Source organism: Canis lupus, chromosome 20 (genome assembly GCF_048164855.1).
Source record: "Canis lupus baileyi chromosome 20, mCanLup2.hap1, whole genome shotgun sequence".
NCBI lineage: Eukaryota > Metazoa > Chordata > Mammalia > Carnivora > Canidae > Canis > Canis lupus.
Window position 1 is genome coordinate 39,019,833 of NC_132857.1, and position 20,613 is coordinate 39,040,445.

The window sequence follows — 20,613 nt, forward strand, 5'->3', positions numbered from 1 at the left end:
AGAGAATGAAACAGTGGGAAAAGTTACTATAATCAGATGAAAGAAAGATGAAGAGAAATATACACACGGGCATCAGGGCATCGATTTCTCCATTTGTTTAACAGTCCCCAGTAGAATGCAGTATACCCAAGCCATTCATTTTTTTAATAATTAAAATAAAATTCCTTAAGCGGAACACTATGTTGAATATATGCTTATCTTCCTTTAACAATGATTCTTGGCATTCTTCAGCAACTTAGAGCCATCACATTGCTCAGTTAGGCTGTATGACAAATGTACATAGGAGACAGTTAAGACAGGGTTCCTACAGAGAATGCTGGATAAGTCATTTCTTATCAAGGAAGTTTTTTCTTTCTTTTCTTTTCTTTCCTTCCCTTTCTTTCCTTTTTATCTTTTCTAATTCTCTTTCTCTCCCCTTTCCTTCCTCCTGATTCCCTTAATTTCATATTCAATCTCTTCATGTTAAATCATAATTACAAACTATTTTTGGCAATTTACACATTTTTAAAACAATATTTTTACAGAGATGATACATTTCACAAAGTGCCACATTGGAACAATTGATATTGTCATTTGTATAATTAGTCACTATAATTAGTTGACTAACTCTGAAAGAGAGCTATTATTGTTAATCCCATTTTGTTCATAGGAAAATAAGTTCAACCTGTTTAAGGGCTTGTAAATAACAAAAGTGGGGCAAGAACTGAAGTGTAAATACATATTATTCAACTATAGGCTGTAGCTTCATTATATCAGTTGATATGGGGAATAGCTTAATCCTATCCTAGAAATGACTTTTTAGACTCCTGAGCAATCTATGGGTGTCCAGTCTTTGAGGAAGCTAGTTGGGTGGGCGTAGCAGCATGCCAAATGCATTTGTTCCCAGAAGACATTTTGGGGAGTTTTTAAAAGTCAGAAGCCTTTGTCTGTCTTCCAATATTAGCACCTACTAAAGAGCAGTAAAACTTCTGGGTACTGAAATAATCCCCAAAGAAGAATTAAGCCTACTGCTAATTTATATATTAGTGTTAAACTCCTTAATATAAAGGACACAGTTTAAAGATCATTGCAAGGGCAATTTGGCGATGTTCTTTAGACAAAGGGGAGACTGGGAATATTAAAACTTTAAGAAAAGAAAGAAATAGAGGAAACAAGCATGTACAGGCTTAGCTCACTCTCTTTTGATCAAACTCTCACTGTCTCTCAAATGCTCCCTCACCACCCTCATTACACTTGAGCTATCACCTCCATATGGGGATTTCCAGACTCTACTCCCTTATCTTCAATGCACAATAAAAGTCAAAATTCCCCGGAATTTATTAACCGACTAACATAGTAAGTCTCCAAGCAGCAATGGAGACTAAACATCTCTTTGGCATTCTCAATGTATATATTTTACAATTCATTTTCCAAAAATATCTTACATGAGAGTTGAACCACAAAATTACTGTGCCATTTGCAAAATGTCTGGTTATGCATTTTTTTTATTCCAACCAATGCTAATGTGTCTTCAGATACCACATATGGCTACCCTCTTAAGGCATTTGAATGTGAAATTATCATCCGCAATACCATCATAAGAGAGGAATAAAGACAGATTACCTGGGGTTAAGAGGATGACTGACATAGTGATGAGTGAGCATACAACTAAAATCACCAGCAGGGCAATAGCAATTCCCTTCCAGTTTCTCTGTGGAGGGCTGTTACTTCCCAGTTCCTACCGAGATAGAAAAAATAAAAAGGTTCATAATTATACATGCTCCAAAAGAAATGTATTCATAAAGGAATGATTCAGTGCATGGCACAATCGCAGTGTGAAAGCTGATTAGGATCCTTTTCCTCTTCAGCAGCTCACTTAATTATTCTAAGGTGCATATATTATAAATGGCTATCTTTTGGGGGGTAATCTCTTTTCTCTAAGAGATAAACCAACAGAGCTTTTTGCCTGCTGTCCAAGATATAGATGGTGTTAAAATGCATTGACTTTAAACACTAGGACAATAGCCAAAATACTCTGCAACATAATTATGGAAATAAAGTGTACCTACTTACATTTTTTCTTACTACAATAGAACCTACAATAAAGATTTAGATACAAATATTTCCTAAGCACTGTGGACTACTTTTCTCACTGGCTAGTGGGGAAAAAGATTTGAGATGGGAAAATCATTCAAAATGCCCCATGCTGCAGAGCAGGGCACATCTGTCAACACAACAGGTCCTTTTTAAACAGCTCCCCCACCACTCATAAAAATCAACAGGATGTAGTAACTAAATTAAATGAGTGCTTCTATATCAATGGTTGATAGCATCCTCTCCCTAGGCAGCATGCCTAATATTGGCAAGGAGATAAGATTGATGGAGAAGGATAAACTTGAACATCTCTCACAATACATAGAGTAAAGCTTTTCATTTTTCAGATGATCTGTGTTCTACCCTGTTGACTAGAAATGTGTGAGCATAATTCACCAAAGCAAAGCAAACACCACACTGAATTAAAATGAATGCCAGATTTTCTTTGCAATGAAGTTTAAAAAACACTGAATCTCTCCTTTCTTCTTACCCCATCTACCAGCTTCTTTTCCTCCTTCCCAACAAAGCCTTTATTCAAAACTAGCTAAATGATTTGAAGACAAATGAAACAAAACATAAAGGTATCTAGTTCCTTGTGTGTGCACAAATCACTCAACAAGCCATAGAGCAGACCTGCTTTAAACAAAGATAAATAGAATAGCAAACATTTAATAAATTAGAAATGGATTCCTGTGACTCACAGATTAAAACATTGAGCAAATTTTCATACAGTGATGTTGGCATTCAGTTCTTCCATAAACACTTTGGATATACAGAACAAGATCCTGAATAAATGCAAGAAGAGAACATGCATGGAAGGTATTTTGTTCTTTTTGTTCTTGTTTTTCCCTTTCTCAGATCAACTGCTTTGTCTTTCAGTCTGATGAACCAAATCCAGCAGCAGTCAATTCTACTCTCTTTTTAACATAACTGTCTTCATACTTATTTTTCAGGCTTATTAATGCTCATTATCCAATACCTCTATTTCTCTTGCATTTTGATTAGAATCTCCATTGATACATGACCTGTGTAAGTCCACTTAAAAACATGGATATTTATAGTCTAGTACTATAAATGTGTTTTCTCTTCCTTATTATTTTAACGACATTTTCTTTTCTCAAGCTTACTTTATTCTAAGAATACTGTATATAGTACATATAACAAAATATGCATCAATTAACTATTTATTGTTACTGGTAAGGCTTCTGGTCAACAGTAGGCTATAAATAGCTATGTTCTGGGAATTAAAAGTTATAAATGGGTTTGTGACTATGCTGGGGTTGGTGTCCTTAACCTCCACATTGTTCAAGGGTCAAATGCATAAGCAATTACAACTGATGTCTCACTTCAAAAAAAGAATCAAGATAAATTATAATTTTAAATCTACTGATTCTGATCTTGATTCCCTGTTCCTTGATATGCAGCTGCACATCAACAGACTCTAAACCTAGGGTGAGTGATGGTCCCATAAGGTCAAAGACAAGACCCAGAGACAGTGATAAGAGACTTAGGTTTATTGGGGAAACTTACATACAGGAAATCCAGGAATGGCCAACTAGACAAGCATACACTGCTGGGATCTACATGCAGCATGTTTTTATACCACAACAGCTTATCTTAGCAACTATCTGTTGCCTCTCCCTCCCTACATGGCCAGAGCCCTAAAGGAGACCAAGGCCTGCCATCTAGACACTCATTGTTACAAAGGAGATGCTCCTGTTTGGTCAGCTCCAGAGCCTCTGACCTTGAACTCTCAACAACATGTTTTTTTGTATATTTTGCTTCATGGGAATATAGAGGGAGGACAGGAGTTCTACAGTCTCAAGATAGTGATTAATGGGGGCATCCAGGGTATGCTTTCCCAAATTAGTTATCAGCAGGTACCATACACTTGAATACAAGGCAAATTATTAAAGAAATGACTTGAGTATACTTTTCAGTTTTTGAATAAGATGTAACCATGTAATGTCTACCAAATGTTGTCTAACAGTAATAATACTTAAGATATCTTACTATACTGAATACTTTATGATGAAGTTTTGGAATGTAGGTGAAATTTGGTGGGGTGAAGGCCAGAGCCGACGACCAAGATAGTAGAATTCTTGAGACATCTTTGATGCAAAATGATGGTTTTATTAAAGCACAGGAACGGACCTGTGGGCAGAAAGAGCTGCTGCCCTGGGCCTATGAGGGGTGGCTGATAATATACCTGGGAGTTGGGAGGGGTTTGGGGATAGCATACTTTCTAAGGAATTTTGGAAGCAAAGTTTCCAGGACCTTGAGGGGGCTAGCTATTGTTGAGGTCATTTATTGCTGTCTAATAAAACCTTAGTCATGAGACCCTTCAGATGCATATCGGTGGGCCATGAGCTCAGAGAATGATTTCCAATACATATCTTGGGGGTAGAGATAAAGGAAATATCTAAAGGAATTTTTATATGTTCAAGTAGACTTACCGGATCCTGGGGGTTCAGCTAAGATTGCCTTTTACCCTTAGCAAAGAAGTGACATCAAGACAATTGAATCCATGAGGAACGTCCCTCTGCCTATTTCAAGGACCTGTCAATGTGCCACCCGTAGCTTTTACTTTGTCCCCAGCTAGCCCTGTGTTCCCTCATCACTTTATATTCATAATATCTCACAATCCTCATAAAAATCAGGTGAGAGGGATGCCTGGGTGGCTCAGTGGTTGAACATCTGCCTTCGATTCAGGGCATGATCCTGGAATCCTGGGATGGAGTCCCACACTGGGCTCCCTGCATGGAGCCTGCTTTTCCCTCTATTTCTCTGCTCCTTCCCCCACCTCTCTCTGTGCCTCTCATGAATAAATAAATAACATCTTTTAAAAAAATCAGGTGAGATTACTATTATTTTGATAGATCTGCAGATGAGAAAAATGGGATTCAGAGAGATTAATTAAAAATCCACTGACTGTTCAAGTGGAAGATCTCATGGGCCAGTCCATAAACTCTGGCTCTTAACCACTTTAATATGTTGTTCTAAAGATAAATAATGTCAAGGATAAATGCATGAATCAATAAACAAATCAATGAATTGAAGGTCGATTTGGACCCCAGCATAATAATAGTTGTACTTTATTACTTTTTATTTAACAACATTCACAATTAAATAAAAGCTATTCGAAATTCTGTAATGGTTTCAAATAAATTTATATTTTCCCAGTCATGGCAGACTGAGAAAATACACCATTTTTAAAATGGTAAAACACATTTGAGTAAAAAACAAAACAAAACAAAAAAACAAAACTTCTGTTCATAAAGTGATGCATGTAAGAATGTGTGCCTCCTTTAAGATGACTCATCAATACTCAAGGTGGCTACACGTTTGTTTAGGAACTGCAGACTTAATGAGCTCCTAATATAATTCCCTCTTTTCTATCCATCTTAGATTCTATTACCATGGCAATATTTCTAAAGCATGGTTTTACTGATGTAACTTTATTCTATAAAATCCTTTAATGTCCCTATACTATCTAAAGAATCAAATGCAAATGACAGAATTTAGCATAACAATTGTCTATAGCCAAGCTCCAGTTTCCTCATCCAGCTTGATCCCTTTTGAAAAAGAACACAACCCTAAACAGCTCTGATTACCATTTGGCACATATGTCTCAAATGTTTCAACCTTCACATCACCTCCTTCCTAATTCTTCCCCAACCAATCTCTTTAGCATGCCTCTTCTTATAGGCCCTGCCAATCATTCAACAACCTCTAATGGCTCTCCTCTAGGGAATTTCACCTAATTATGCAACCCAAATATGATTTCCCTTCCTTTGAAAAAAATGCCTAAAATACCAATAGACTAAATCCACCTCTACTACTTAAGAGCTGTGAGATTGCAAAGATGCATTGTTTTGAGCCTCAGATTTTTTTTTTGGTTTGTTTTAGCTGAACAAATAGAATAATAATATAATTATTTTTAAATGTGAGTATTAAAACCAATTATTCAAACAAAACTCTTCGGTACAATAAGGTTCACATTAAATGAATTGCTTGGAACGTTCTTCCTCAACACACTTAATGTAGATCACTCTCTACATTCAAGTCTCATTTCAAATCCTCTTTCTTGATCACCTTCTCTAACATTTCACATCACTTATAACCTCTCACTAGTCTTTCTTTTTTCTTCACAGCATTATCATTTTAGGCATATCACATGTCCTATTTAATCATGTATCTATAATAATATATTAAGCTAGTTAAGAATATATATATATTAAGGCATTTAAATGTTCATTCTATCTTTCTCAGCTCTGCAGAATAGAAACTTCATGGTGTTATTAGGGGTAGTTCATCTGCTATATCCCTAGCAGTGTGAACAATATTTGGCACATACTAGGTATGTTATAGATAATTTTTAAATAAATGAATGAATGATAGCAGCTATGATAATGATGATGGTGGCAGTGGTTCTGATGATAATGCTTAAAGCCGTATATTAAAGCCATCATATCACTGTCAAAGTTACTATCTGCTTAAAGTAAGAATGAGATCTTAGACAACTTTAGATTACTTAGACCACTTAACAACCTCTGGTTCTTTTATTATGTGCTTAGAAAATAATTGCCCCATTAATTGAGTAGAATAAATGGAAACCCAAACGGGGATGGAGGTACAGTACCATTAGTCAAATACACATTAATGGCAAACTTTTAAAATGTACCGACTTGCTAAAGATTAATTTGACTGTGATTATTTTTAGCCTCCTTTATCTGATGCTAGCTTTCCAAAATGCAGTTGCCAATCTTCAAGTTAACTTCCTCTTCAACAAACTTGATAATTTCTATTGCTGTGGGAAGTGGTTCTAATTGACTTTGCATTTCAATGACTTCCTACAAACCAACACCTGAAACTCAATCAAGTGCACATGCCAGGTCCACAGCACAGGTATGGAGCTGTGCAGCAACCTGAGAAAACATGCTAAGAAGTTTGCAGTGAGGTATCTGGATGCTCTGGAGGCAGAACAGAGTCAATGCTGGGAAATTTTATTCCCAGGATGGGCTTTAGGGTACCTTCAAAGTCACAAAGACAAACAGGTAATAATCCATATATAAAGCTGCTTGTAAATCAGCCCTCCAGGGAGAGATGTATCAGTTTAAAGACCTGTGTACAATTCCAGATAATTTTCAGTGCTGTGATTGTCTAGAGACAATGTTGGTGCTAGAGGGGAAATGGATCTGTAACCTAGCTACTCATTTTGCATCTACCTATCTACTCATCATCTTCCAGAGAAGAGTTAAATTTATAAGACAAGGTTGTCCACTACATACAGAGTTTATTGAAATCCAAATGCATTTTTTTATTTGTTCAAGTGCAAAGACAAAGGTGCTAGAAATCATAAGCAAAATACATAAGCAACGAACAGGATTTATATATCATTTCATTTAGTGAAATAAGGGAAAACAGGCAAAATGATTCTATTTTCTTAAAAAAAATAAAGAATACCAAAATTTGAGGGCTTTTTAAACTTATAATATTCCACTTGTACTTCCCTTTAGACAACTGCAATGTATTCACTGCCATATGCACCATGAGAAGAAATATGATCCGTCTATATATTAAAATAGTCTCAAAAAGTGATAACATTTAGAGGAAGATTCAAGGGGAAAAATCATGTTAAATTATGCCTGTAAATTAGATATGAGTGTGTTTTAATAAAAATAGATTTCTTCTACCACATGTCTACTTTCAGAGAATCATAGAGAAGGTTCTTTAAAATATCTTTACTGCTACTTGAAAAGGTTGAACTTAGATTTCTGGGCTTAGAGTGTTATTATTTAATGCATCGATTCTTAGTTTGGTTCTCAACACAACCATACCAACCATCCAAAAACTCAGGTCTTCACTTTTATTTTATCCCCTAACTGTACTTATTACTTCAAAACCCTCTGATATGTTAAAGTTTTCACAAAAACACACTGTTAATATTTTTTTAAATGAATTCAGGTAAGTTCCTTAATTAAAACAAAACAAAACCATGGACAACACATTCCACCACTTCATTTTCGGTTAAATAGCTCACAAGTTTGTATTATTTTTATTTGAATAATTTTACTTTACACGTGTGTTCGAATTCTCAACTATAAATAGCTTAGAAATAATCCAGACTTTTATACTGAATAATTAGAAAATACCTTAATTAAATTTAAAATACTTTCAAATGTTCTATATTATTTAATGATATTAGAACAACACAGCATGTTAGAGTTAAGAGTCTTACAGATACCTTGGAAACATTCCAAAATGGTGAAAAATACTTTTATATCATTCCTAAGAAAGGTTTAAATGAGTTTGGCTTGAAAAACCTTGAGATACAGGGATTCAACAGTTAGCCAATTATCTTTAAACAATCCTATTTAACAAAATATACTGGAATATTTTAGTGTGTAAGATATTACAGTAGATGCAGCTAGGAATACAAATTAAAATAAGAACTGTCCCCAATGATCATAAACTCTAATGAAGAGTTTGCTAACCACCAATGTAATATTAGGTTATGCAACTAAAGATAAAGCAGGAAATTACAAAGTTTTTGTATGGGAAATGAGGGGAGAAGTTTCGATTTCCTTATTGAAATAAAAAAATTTGCTTTGAACACCCCAATCAGCATTTTGTAAAAATGAGGTGCTAGTTGTGCTGAGATTACATAACTATGCAAAATCTGGATTGAAAAAAGGAATCACAGGAGTTTTTTAAAGTGTGGAGTGCGCATAAAAATACAGACTTAGGTATTTAGGAATTCAACAGAGTGTGCACTTCTTTTCTTTATAGCAAAAATAATTGACAACATTTACAAAATGGAACAGCCCAATAAACAAAATTGTGAGGATTTTTAGGGATCTCCCCCAGAACAGAGGACCATAGACTCTGCCTCCAAGGAACAGATAATTCCTTTACCAGTTTATAACATTTTGGAGTGTACTGAAAGAAGGAAAAATTCTAAATTTTATTAAGTTCCTACATTGTCTCAATACTATGTCTAAAAAATATAGCACATAAAGAAATTTTAAATTTAAATAAATATATATGACAATTTATCAAGTAAAATTTTAGTGAATTAGATGCAGAGGCTTAATAAAATAATCATTAAATATTATGAAACATGATCCAATATTAGAAGATATAGCCATAGTTTCCTACAACATATTAAGAATATCAATAAAAACAGAATCATAGAGATGGTGTCTCATTTCTAATTTGCAGTTAATATTTATAATGCCTGCCACTTCTGAAAATTTCCCATTATATTCATGGCCATTCATGATTTTCTCATTCATCATGCTTCTCTGATTAGAGGACTCTTTGCTAAGTCTATATTTTTGGTAAATGATCACAAGTTATATATTCTTCAAAATTACGCTTGTTATAGTTTTGTGCTGTCAATGTACATGAAGCAGTGTTGGGTCAGTGCTACTCATACTGTGAACTATAGACAATACCATTACCATCACCTGGGAGCTTGTTAGATAAGCAAAATAGGATCTTTTATTGCTATTTGCTTTGTTTTTTTTTTTTAATCTGATTTGTTTTTATTTGTTCACCATTAATTTGTTTATAAAAGAACTAGCAATTATCTTAGTAATACTATGACATTTATCTCTCCTCAATAATTATGATGTTGGTGACACACTCCTAGATAGACCACCATTAAATTAGAAAACAAAGATGATGGCTATCATCAATATATTATGTAGTAATAGTTTTAAATTTCTATTATGATTTATGGGTTGCCGGAGTATCTGTGACTCTGGACATGTTTATAATTCAAAACCACAACTTAAAAATATAGCATTTAAAACAAAACAAAATGAAAACCAAAACCCTGATCTGAGAAAGATGGCAGACTAAGAAGCTCTAGGCTGTCATTCTCCCCGCATAAACATCAAGTAAACAACTGCAGACTGAAATAATTTGTGGGCGCTCTTCAAACCAGTTAAGGATCTGCAGCAATTGAGCACAAGTCCAATCAAGACTACATTCAAAAAGGAATTTCATGGCATTCTTTAATTCCCTACCTTCCTCCTGCCTCCTACATAGTGGAGCATGGTCAAGAGGACGTAGCCCAATCCCAGTTTTTTTTCCCTCAAATAGAAGGAAATCAATGGAACTTGTTTGTACCTTCTGACCTGTCTGTGGGCTACCAGAAGGACTCATTTTTGTCTTGCTTGACTTGGAGATCAGTGAGAATGGCTACATAGATTGGGTCTCAGGTTGGAAGACCTAGTGGGCAGTGATAGTTTCCATGGTGCATGGAAACTATGTGGAACAGACATGCAGAACATGGCAACAAAAAATGACAGGCAGAGGAACATAGTAGAATACCTAAGACCTCAAGAAAAAAACAGGGATGAAACTTTTGGGGAAATTAAAACATTTAAAAATATCCATATCTACAGGGGAATTTGGGGGCAAAGTGCACACACAAATGTAAGGAAGACAAATGCTGCATAAAGATCTAAGAAGATCTTGAGCCTTCTCTCTGTAGTAGTTAGTGACCATCTTCCTCTGCACAGAGCCAGACTATAAAGACTGAGAGAGGTGCTAATATTTTCAAATTCCCAATTTTCAGCAAAAGGAATAGAAACAATCAGGGAAAATAGTCCACTGAAAGGAACAAAGCAATTTTTCTGAATTGCACTGTGAAATAACAAAGGCTTCAAAATTACTAGAGAAAGACCTTAAAACAACTGTCTGAAATATGCTCAAAGAACTAAAGGAAATCAGTATAAGCCAAATATAAATATTAATAAAACTACAGAAATTATTTCTAAAAAATCTAGAAATTCTGGCTTGGAAAAATAATTGAAAAACCTCATTAAAAGGGTTCAACTCCAGACTCAATCAGCAGAAAAAAAAGAAGACTGGTCATTTGAAATTACTAAGTCTGAAGAGAAAAAAGCAAAAAAAAAAAAAAAAAAAAAAAAAGAATGAAGAGAACTGAACAGAAACCAAGGGACTTAATGGATACCACTCAATGAATCAATAAATACATTATGGGAATCTCAGAAGGAGAAGAAAGAAGAGATCAGAAAGCTTATTTAAATAAATAATGACTAAAACTTTCTAGATTTGAGAAAAGACATGGATATCAAAACACAAAAACACAAAAAGCACAAATGAACTCCAGGCAGAATAAACACAGAGCCCCACATTTAGACACATATAATCAAACTACCAAAAGCCAAAGACAAGAAGAGAATCTTGAAAGAATAAAGAGAAAAGGGACTCATTGCTTACAAGTATCTACAATAAGATTATCAGAGGCTGTCTCAGCAGAAACCTTGCAGGCCAGAGACAGCAGGATGATATATTAAAAGCGCTGAAAGGAAAACAAAAATCAACCAATAATTCTACATTAAGCAAAACTATCCTTTGAAAAAGAGAAAGACCTTAAGATATTCCAGACAAACATAAGATAAGGAAGCTTATTGCCACTAGACTTACCCTACCCAAAATGCTAAAGGGAGTCTAACTTGAAATTAAAATGCTAGGCAGTAACTTGAAACCATATGAAAATACAAACTTCTTCCATAATGGTAAATATGAAGACAATTAATGAAAATACAAACTTCTTCCATAATGGTGAATATGAAGACAATTATAAAAAAAACAAAACAGCATTATTGTAATAATGTTGGCTCCTAACTCCACATTTTAGGCTTCCACAGGATTTAAATAATAAAAATATAAAAAAATAATTATAAGTTTAGGTTATAAATACATAATAAAAAGATGTAATTTATAACATTAATAACATAGGAAGGATAGTGCTATAAAAGACTTTTTGTATGCAACTGATGTTAAGTTGGTATTCATTTAAACTAGACTGTTGTAATTTTTTTTTAAAGATTTTATTTATTCATGAGAGACACAGAGAGAGAAAGAGGCAAAAACATAGGCAGAGGGAGAAGCAGGCTCCCTACCAGGGGCCCGATGTGGGACTTGATCCCAGGAACCTGGGATCATGACCTGAGCCGAAGGCAGATGCTCAACCACTGAGCCACCCAGGCATCCCCTGTTGTAATTTTTGGATGTTACATATAATCACCATGATAACCACAAAAAAAAATCTTTAAAATTTACACAAATGGAAATGAGAAGGGGATCAAAATACCTCAACTAAACACAACTAAACAAATAAAGTAGTAAAAAAGGAAATGAGGTACAAAAAACTATAGGGCATAGAAAAAACAAACAGTAAGTCCTTCCCTGAGTAATTATTTTTAGAGTAAAGGGATCAAGTGCCCTCAATCAAAAACAGATTAGCAAAATGGATAAAAGGAGATACAAAAAGAACAGGATTCAACTATATGCTGTTTACAAAAGACTCTCTTCGGATCTAAGGACACACCTGAGTTGAAATCAAAAGGATAAAAAGACATCCCCTGTGAACAGTAACCGAAGAGAAATTAAGGGAGCTATAATAAGTCTGATCCGAACAGATATCTCCACATTCATGGTCACGGCAGTATTATTCACGATAACCAGAAAGTGGAAGCAACCTGATTGCCCATCAACGGAATGGAAAACTAAAATATATTATATACATACAATGAAATATTATTCATCCTTAAAGAGAAAGGAAATTCTGACACATGCTACAACACAGATGAACCTTGGAAACATTATTCTAAGTGAAATAGGACAGTCACAAAAGGTTAAATATAGGATTCCAGTTATACAAGTATTTATAAATGTTACCTAGAACAGTCAAGTTCATAGAGATAGAAATTAGAATGATGCCTACCAGGGGCTGGGGAAGAGGAGGAAAGATGGAGCTACTGCTAAGTGTATACAGAGTTTTATTCTAAGAAGGTAAGAAGTTCTGGAGATGGATAGTGGCGATGGTTGCATAAGAATGTGAATATATTTAATACAGAAATATACATCTTAAAATATTTAAAATGGGAATTTTTGTTACACATATTTTGCCACAGTTTTAAAAATGTAGATAACAGCGGATTCATAATAGCAAGATAAATATTAAATTATGTTAGAAAGTTGTAGTGTCCAAAGAAAGAAAACCACAAGATTTTACTGGAGGATTTATCGACACCACTTAAAAGATGAAGGGAATCACTGAATTCCTGGTAAAGAAAATTCAATATGGTAAATATGTTCATTTTTTTAGATTAACCAAAAAATTGAAAGGAATTCCAATAAAAATCCTAACAGAACTCTGTTTTCTTAAACTAATAAAATGATCTTAAAGTTCATATGGAGGGATCCCTGGGTGGCGCAGCGGTATGGCGCCTGCCTTTGGCCCAGGGCGCGATCCTGGAGACCCGGGATCGAATCCCACATTGGGCTCCCGGTGCATGGAGCCTGCTTCTCCCTCTGCCTATGTCACTGCCTCTCTCTCTCTCTCTCTCTCTATCATAAATAATAAATAAAAGAAAAACAATTTAAAAAAAGTTCATGTGGAAATATTATCACATGAAAATAGAATAATTTTAAAACAAAGAAAAATAGTGACAGAATCCAGATCTTGAAAGGTAATCTAAATCTCCTCTAAAGAAAAAAAAAGTGTGATATTAATAAAAGCTTTAGTAACAAAGAAAAAAGATGGATAAACACAAACACAGAATTATTCATTTTAGATAATCCATTTTCTCATTATACCTTCTTTCTGTAAGAAAGGAGGGTTGGGGTTTCACACAACATTCAAATTAGATGTCTTCACAATCTCTAGGGTGTCAAATCAGACAATTTTTCTGTTTTCTTACATGGCTTCTTAGCAACAACATTCTCACTCATCAACCGTTAAATCCACCCAGGAAAATATTTTCTTGGTTTCTAGGACACCACATTCTCCTGTTTTTGTTTGTTTTTTGAATCCTCCAGTGTTAAAATTATGGCTACTTCTCCCTTTTCTTTACTGATTTCTTCTCAGACTTAGTTCTAAACTTTAGAATTCCCCAGCTCTTGTCCGTGACTCCTCTCTTTTGCTCTCCATGAACAGTATTTCTAGTGATAGTCCAATTCCACTTTTTCATCATTCAAATTTTCTAGCAATTTTATATGTCAATGTTAAAAAGAAAATGAATGGACAAGCTATTTTTAAAAGAAAAAAAAAAACTCAATCTGGAAGTAGGCAGATTGCTACATATCATCACTGTATCCTTCAAGCATCCTATAATTGCTTCTGTAGGGATAACATCTTACGTATCACAATCAGCCGTCACTTAATAGTACTTACTGCTTCTTAACACTGTCCATTAGATTCATGCCATTCACAGTCTGTCACTTTTTTCTACTGCACTGATGAGGAAAGCTCCATGGTAAGTGAAGTACCTATTTTGATCAAAGGTTTTACATGTTTTAAATTTGGGATTTTTAGTAGGATGCTTCTGTTGATCTATTTAGATAGTTCCTTAGCTCAGTGCAGTCCGAGAACCAGCAGTGTAGAGTTGACCTTTAGATGCTCCCCAGCAGGATCTGAAAGCTTATTGTAAATAAAAACTATTCAGTCCCACCCCATACCTTGTGACTCACCATGGCTAGGGCAAGCTCAATAATTTATTTTAACAAGCCTTCCAGATGATTCCATTCTATGCTAAAGTTTGACAAACATTCCCTAAGGTCAGAGCTACTCAAATAATGGTCAGTGTCACCTATGAGATTATAGGAATAAAAATTACTCAGCACTACAGACCTAGTAAGTTTCTGTGGAAAGGCTAAGCAATTGTTATTGCAACAAACCCTCGACAATTCCTGTGCATCTTTCCTTGGCACAGTTAAGCCTGAGAAGCTGACCACAGAAATTAAGCTCTGGAGTGGTATAATTCTGGAACTGCTAAAATGATCCATCTTAGCTTCAGAGGAATTTTGTGGAAGCATTAGGACTTAGTGACTTTGTAGCCAGTACATCAAGATTTCAATCTCCAATTATCTACTTACTCGCTCTAGGATGCAAATCAAGTTTTAGTCTCAAATGAGTTGTACGTTGTCAGAGATCATTTCATATTCATCTTTGTAGCCTCAAGACCTAGTACAGCAGATGGTAAATAGCCAAAAAATATTTAGATTGAAGCACTATGCTCAGATTTATGCTCTAAGAATTAAGAACAGGGTCTTTAATCTTGAGGAATTAAAGACCACATGGAAACTAGGAGCTGAACTAGTTATCTTCATCTGAAATCTAAGGAGAAGAAACATTCCAGGAATGTAGCCATCAACTCATCTCAGGGGCTGAATGTTTGTGGTTCGAGAGCACTAAAAGAATCTCAGTGATCTATAAACTGGATCAATAGCCCTAAAGTTCTATGGCCGATTACCCACATGAATTGCTAACAGGTCAAACAATCCAATCTTTGAACCAGATTTCAGGAAATGAGAAGGTTCAGTCTTCCTAAAGTTTTAGTACTTTGACCTCTTGCCTATGCACAGGGAAGAATCTAGTCATTGCTCATAATATTGCATTGCCCCTTGCAGTTTTTTGTACCCATGTTTATGGGATATATGAACGTAACCAATTAAGAAACCATTTGAGGGCTTAATATATAATCTTTATCTTTGAAGGTCCTTTCCGAATTTCAATTATTAATTTTAGTACTATTCTAAAACTAATTTTATATTAATGTGTGATATAAAACTAACTTAACAATAGATTATCTATGTCTTATGTGAAATATTAATTGTAGAGGGATGGAAAATAGTAAACCGAGTAGCCTAGTCTACCTACGTTAATAATTACTTGTGTGATTTAAGGTAAAGCTTTCATTTTCTTAGGCATCAAAAAGAAATAGCAGTGTATGTCCAAATAATGCAATCGGGAATTATCTGATGCATCAAATATGCCGCAAAACCCATTCCCACTTTCCAATCTACTAGATGAGATACAGCCTCACTTTGTTCACACATAAAATAGAGGTGATATTACCAACTTGTATATATTTGTGAGCCTTCCAGGAAATAATGCCAGTGAAAACTGTTCATAAACTATTCAATATGCATCCACTTAAGTTTTGTAACCATGTCTCTCGAATTTGAATAAAAAAAAAAAAAAACTATGTGCAATTGTTTGTATTAATAGTCAATGAGTAAGGAAAAGTAGGTCCTTTTGAAACAGACAGTTTTAAGACTTCTGTAAAGTCTTAATGAACACATACTAAAAGGATAGTATGGGATAAGGATCAGGATAAGGAAGGATAAGTATGACCTCAGCCTGTTGCTAAGGTAGAGGTCAATTTATACTGGAGGAAAGACAGAAGGGTGGAAGAAAGAAGAAAAATAAAGGAAGAAAGGAAAAAGGAAGAGAGAAAGGACTCCGGATACGCTCAATGCATTCAAATAAATGGCAATCTTGTCGGGAAGGGCAATAGTTTATTAAGCAATAGAGGGGGAAAAACAGAAAAAAAAAAAAATCAATACTGTAGTGTTAGATGCTCCATGCAATAGGATTCCAGAGAAGAGGGAGGTCCCTGATGATGCTAGTGTTAGGTATGCTAAAGATCAAATCTATATTGACTCTCCTCTAGTTAAAGAAGACTTTGATTAGGAAGAGCTTAAACATGTAAGACAGAAGAACGTCATCCCAACCTGAGGAAAACCTCATTCCTTGTTCTCTCTTCCAGTTGAACAAGGTGTGTTTAATTTGCTGCCTTTTCTGGGGGGTTAGAGGTTGCAGTTGTCCAGCAGTCAAATAAGATTCCAAACAAAGGTTAAGAAAATAGTAAAGCCACCGGCAAAATATGAGTGCTTGAAAAGAACCAGTGCAGCCACAGCTTCCAGCTAAGTTCAAAGCCCGCACTATTAATGTGCTCTTCAAACACAGCTGACCTTTAGATGCTGCGGAGCATCTGGGGAAGCATTTGGCCCTTCACTATAGCTCCGATGTTAACTAACTGTACTTGTACACCACCATGTCCCAAGCCAAAAACCTTCCCAGCAAGTCAGCACAGGGTCCGATCTGGAAAGCTCTGTCTTCAGGACCAAGTGTCACTTCTCTGTATCCCTTGCCAGAGAAAAAGTCGTCGGCTAGGAAGGATTCACCTCTTTCAGCAGAAATACCTTAGGGTTTTTAAGGAGTCAAAACCGATATTAAATTGAAATAATCATATGTGATATTGCTCAAAATTTACTTTTTTGACACTTTTATTTAGTGAACATCTATTACATATGAACTCTGAAAAAAGAAAACATAATAAACTTTGAAAATTAAGCATTCACGTCACTGTAAAACTTTCCAACTCTGCCTGTTTAGTAATAGGAATGGAAACAGCCACTTTTTCTTTTTTAAATACAGTACGTGTGTTAAGGACAGCATGTGTGTAGGAGAAAATCTAATTCCCTCTTCACATACAGAAATTTAATATCATAAAGAGGCAGCTATAGCTAAGACATCAATTATACAACTTTTTCTTCAGAAGAAAAAAAAAAGCAGAAATTAATGAAATGGGGCAGAACAGGAACTAAATGTGCTTTTAATTATTTTTATTGCTTTTGCCATTAAAATGTTAATAAGTATCATATAGGTATTTAAGAAGGAAAGAAATAACAGATTATACTTCCACTGTGGTAATTGATATTCCTATGCTCCTTTTAATTGGAAATGTTAAGGGTGTGTGTGCTTTAACTTCTTTACCATTCTGTGTTGATAATAATCAATTCTAACACATATATACTATATATACACACTATTCAATGAAGAAAATAAGTTAACAGAGATTTGGGCCTTTAATTTAAATCTGCAGTAAGGTAGGACCCTGATTATTTTCCAGAAGCCTCCTGGACCAGGAATAATTAAATAAATCCAAGGTGAGTTACACTTTATCTGCATAAGTATGCATTATGCATTATTTGTGCTCTGCTTAAAAGAGGACTTCTCTGGCTGAAATTTTTGTATGGATGAGTAAGGCAATTACTTGCCTCAAAGCCAGTCAATGTTTCTATTCATCTGCTGAAGAGAGTCTTCTTTTTCCTTAGTCTTTGTGAATACAGTAGCCAGTATCTGCAGCAGTCCTCAGAATGTCCCCTCAGTACTGCTAGTTCAAAATAGACCATCCCCCATTCACTTTCAAAAGAGGTTTGCTCTAAAGGCTCATTTTGCCCGAGTTATTAGGTTATGGGTAGTTTAAATCTATCTTATAATTTTATATTATTTTGCAGGTCTTATATTTTCATTCTCCAAAAGAAGAGAATAAAATTCTATCAACCTTATGTCTGCATTGGGGAAAAGGAGGTGGGAGTGACAATCACCTGCCAGGAAAAGATAGCTAACTTCATGTCTCTCCCTCTTGTAAAATCATCATCAACATTTTCTGGTGATATCTATTAGCATAAAAAGCAATCTGAGAATTTGGGGCTAATAGTTGTCTCAAACCAATCAGAAGCTTCCCCTCATAAAATACATCCATGTAAGGATTCCATATTAATAATCACAAAGGATTTAAGCTTACCAACATGAACCTAGCCATTTTTTATATCATTAAGTCTTTTAGAAGAGATAAGAGAAGATAGCTTTAAACTTGTCAAAGAAGAAAAGCTATAAATACTATTTTGGAAGCTCCCTGGAAAAAGTAAAAAAAAAAAAACAAAAAAAAAATGTGGGAAGTGCAAGGAGGGAGAGAGAGCAAAACTCTTCCAGATGTAAATGTATACTTTTTAATCCAAAAATAAACAAAATCTGTCTACTAGCATAAGAACGCCATGTGAGCTGAATCTTGTTTGTTCACTGTGTCCATAGTGCTAACAGAGCCTGAGGTATAGTAAGATCTCAATGTATATTTGGTAAGCAAATGAAACTCTAAGACCAGAAGCATACTTTCCTCATAAGCCAACCTCCTAATCAATGTATATCTACAATATCACCATGGCCTTTTGGGCCTCTTCAGAATGATTGAATGATGCACCAAGGCTGCACAAGACACCCTCCCCAGTTGATTCATGGCATCCTCGCTTATCCCCATGGTAGCACTTATCACATAGCATCTGATTGTTCACTTTCATATGTCTTACCCACTAATATTTTTAATCAATAAATATTTAGTGAACTGGATGGGAATGAGTACCATAGAATACACTTTAATAGTGAGATTGAGTGTCTTTCTTTTCAGAAAAGATCTATTTTCTCTTCTCCCCCCAGCTGTACTGAGCTATAACTGACATATAGCTATTGTGCAGGATTAAGATACACAAAGTGATGATGTGATGTACTCATAACTGTGAAACAGTTGCCATAGGAGGGTTAACACCTCCATCATCTTATGTAATTGCCATTTGCTTTTTGTGGTGAGATCACTAACAATCTACTCTCTCAGAAACCTTTACATATATAATAACGTATTGTTAACTACAATTTATTCATCTTTTAAGTGGAAGGCTGAACCCTTAGCCATCATCTCCTCATTTCCACATTCCCCAGCCCCTGGTAACCATCATTCTACTGTGTCTATGAGTGTGGCTTTTTTTACATTTCACATGTAAATGAAATCAAACAATATTTGTCTTTCTCTTTCTGACTTTTCTCACTTAATATAAAGCCCTCAAAGTTGATCCGTGTTGTCAAAAAGAGCAAGATTTCCTTCTTTCTCACAGCTGAATAATATTTCATTGTGTGTGTACATATGAGTATGTATTTTGCATCTTCTTTATCCATTCAAATGGAGACATACACTTAGTTTATTTCCGTATCTTGGCTACTGTGAATATGGGAGTACAGATACCTCTCTGAGTGCCTGCTTTCATTCCCCTTGGAAATACACCCAGAAGTTAGACCTTTGCATCACATGGCAGTTATATTTTTATTTTTTGAGGAACTTCCATGTTGTTTCCTACAGTGGCTGCACCAATATACAGTCCCACCAACAGTGCTCTACATTCCCTTTTCTCCACATCCTTGCCCACACAAATTAGCCCTTGTCTTTTTGATTAACAGCCATTCTAACAGGTGGGAAGTAACTGCAGTTTGGATTTGCAATGGCCTGAGTGATGCTGAGCACCTTTTCATGTACCTATTGATCATCTCTATAGCTTCTAGAAAAAATGTCTATTCAGGTCCCTGCTCATTTTTTAACTATACTGTTTTTGTTTTTCTTTTGTTATGTTTACTATGGAGTTGAAGGAGTTTATGTATTTTAGATGTTAACTTCTTATCAGATATATGGTTTGCAAACATTTTCTATTAAGGAAAGATTTGTTTCTTTTGTTGTTATTCTTCATGTCACAAAATTGCTTATTGCTTATCTCTTCCCTTTGATTTGGCTGTCAGGCAAGATAAACTATTTCTCTCAGCCTAGTTCGTTCCTTCAGTAAGAGCTGAGATTTACAGACATGCATGTTGATTTAGATTTCAGTGATCAAATGTGAACTTTCAGAAGATCACTCAGCATATATGGATCTAGCATAACTGTCCTTCAACTTTCTCTCCTTTTGCTCTTCTTTGTAAAACTCATTTCTGAATTCTCATTCTGCCTATCTCCCCACATGCTGAATATATGACACTGTTGTGTGTTATTAAGTTCCACGATTTCTGAACAGCTGAATATTTCCCTATATTTTTTCCTTATCAGAAGCTTG

At 35.1% G+C, this 20,613-nt stretch overlaps 1 protein-coding gene across 4 annotated transcripts in view; it reads right to left on the reverse strand.

Annotated features, from left to right (window-relative positions):
* DPP10 (dipeptidyl peptidase like 10) overlaps positions 1 to 20,613 on the reverse strand; it is a 1,275,784-nt gene that overhangs the window by 456,860 nt on the left and 798,311 nt on the right. For all 4 annotated transcript variants that reach the window (XM_072788965.1, XM_072788964.1, XM_072788966.1 and 1 more), the window contains one exon: positions 1,603 to 1,717. In XM_072788965.1, coding sequence (XP_072645066.1) covers positions 1,603 to 1,717 — 115 coding nt within the window. The remainder of the gene's footprint in view (positions 1 to 1,602; positions 1,718 to 20,613) is intronic.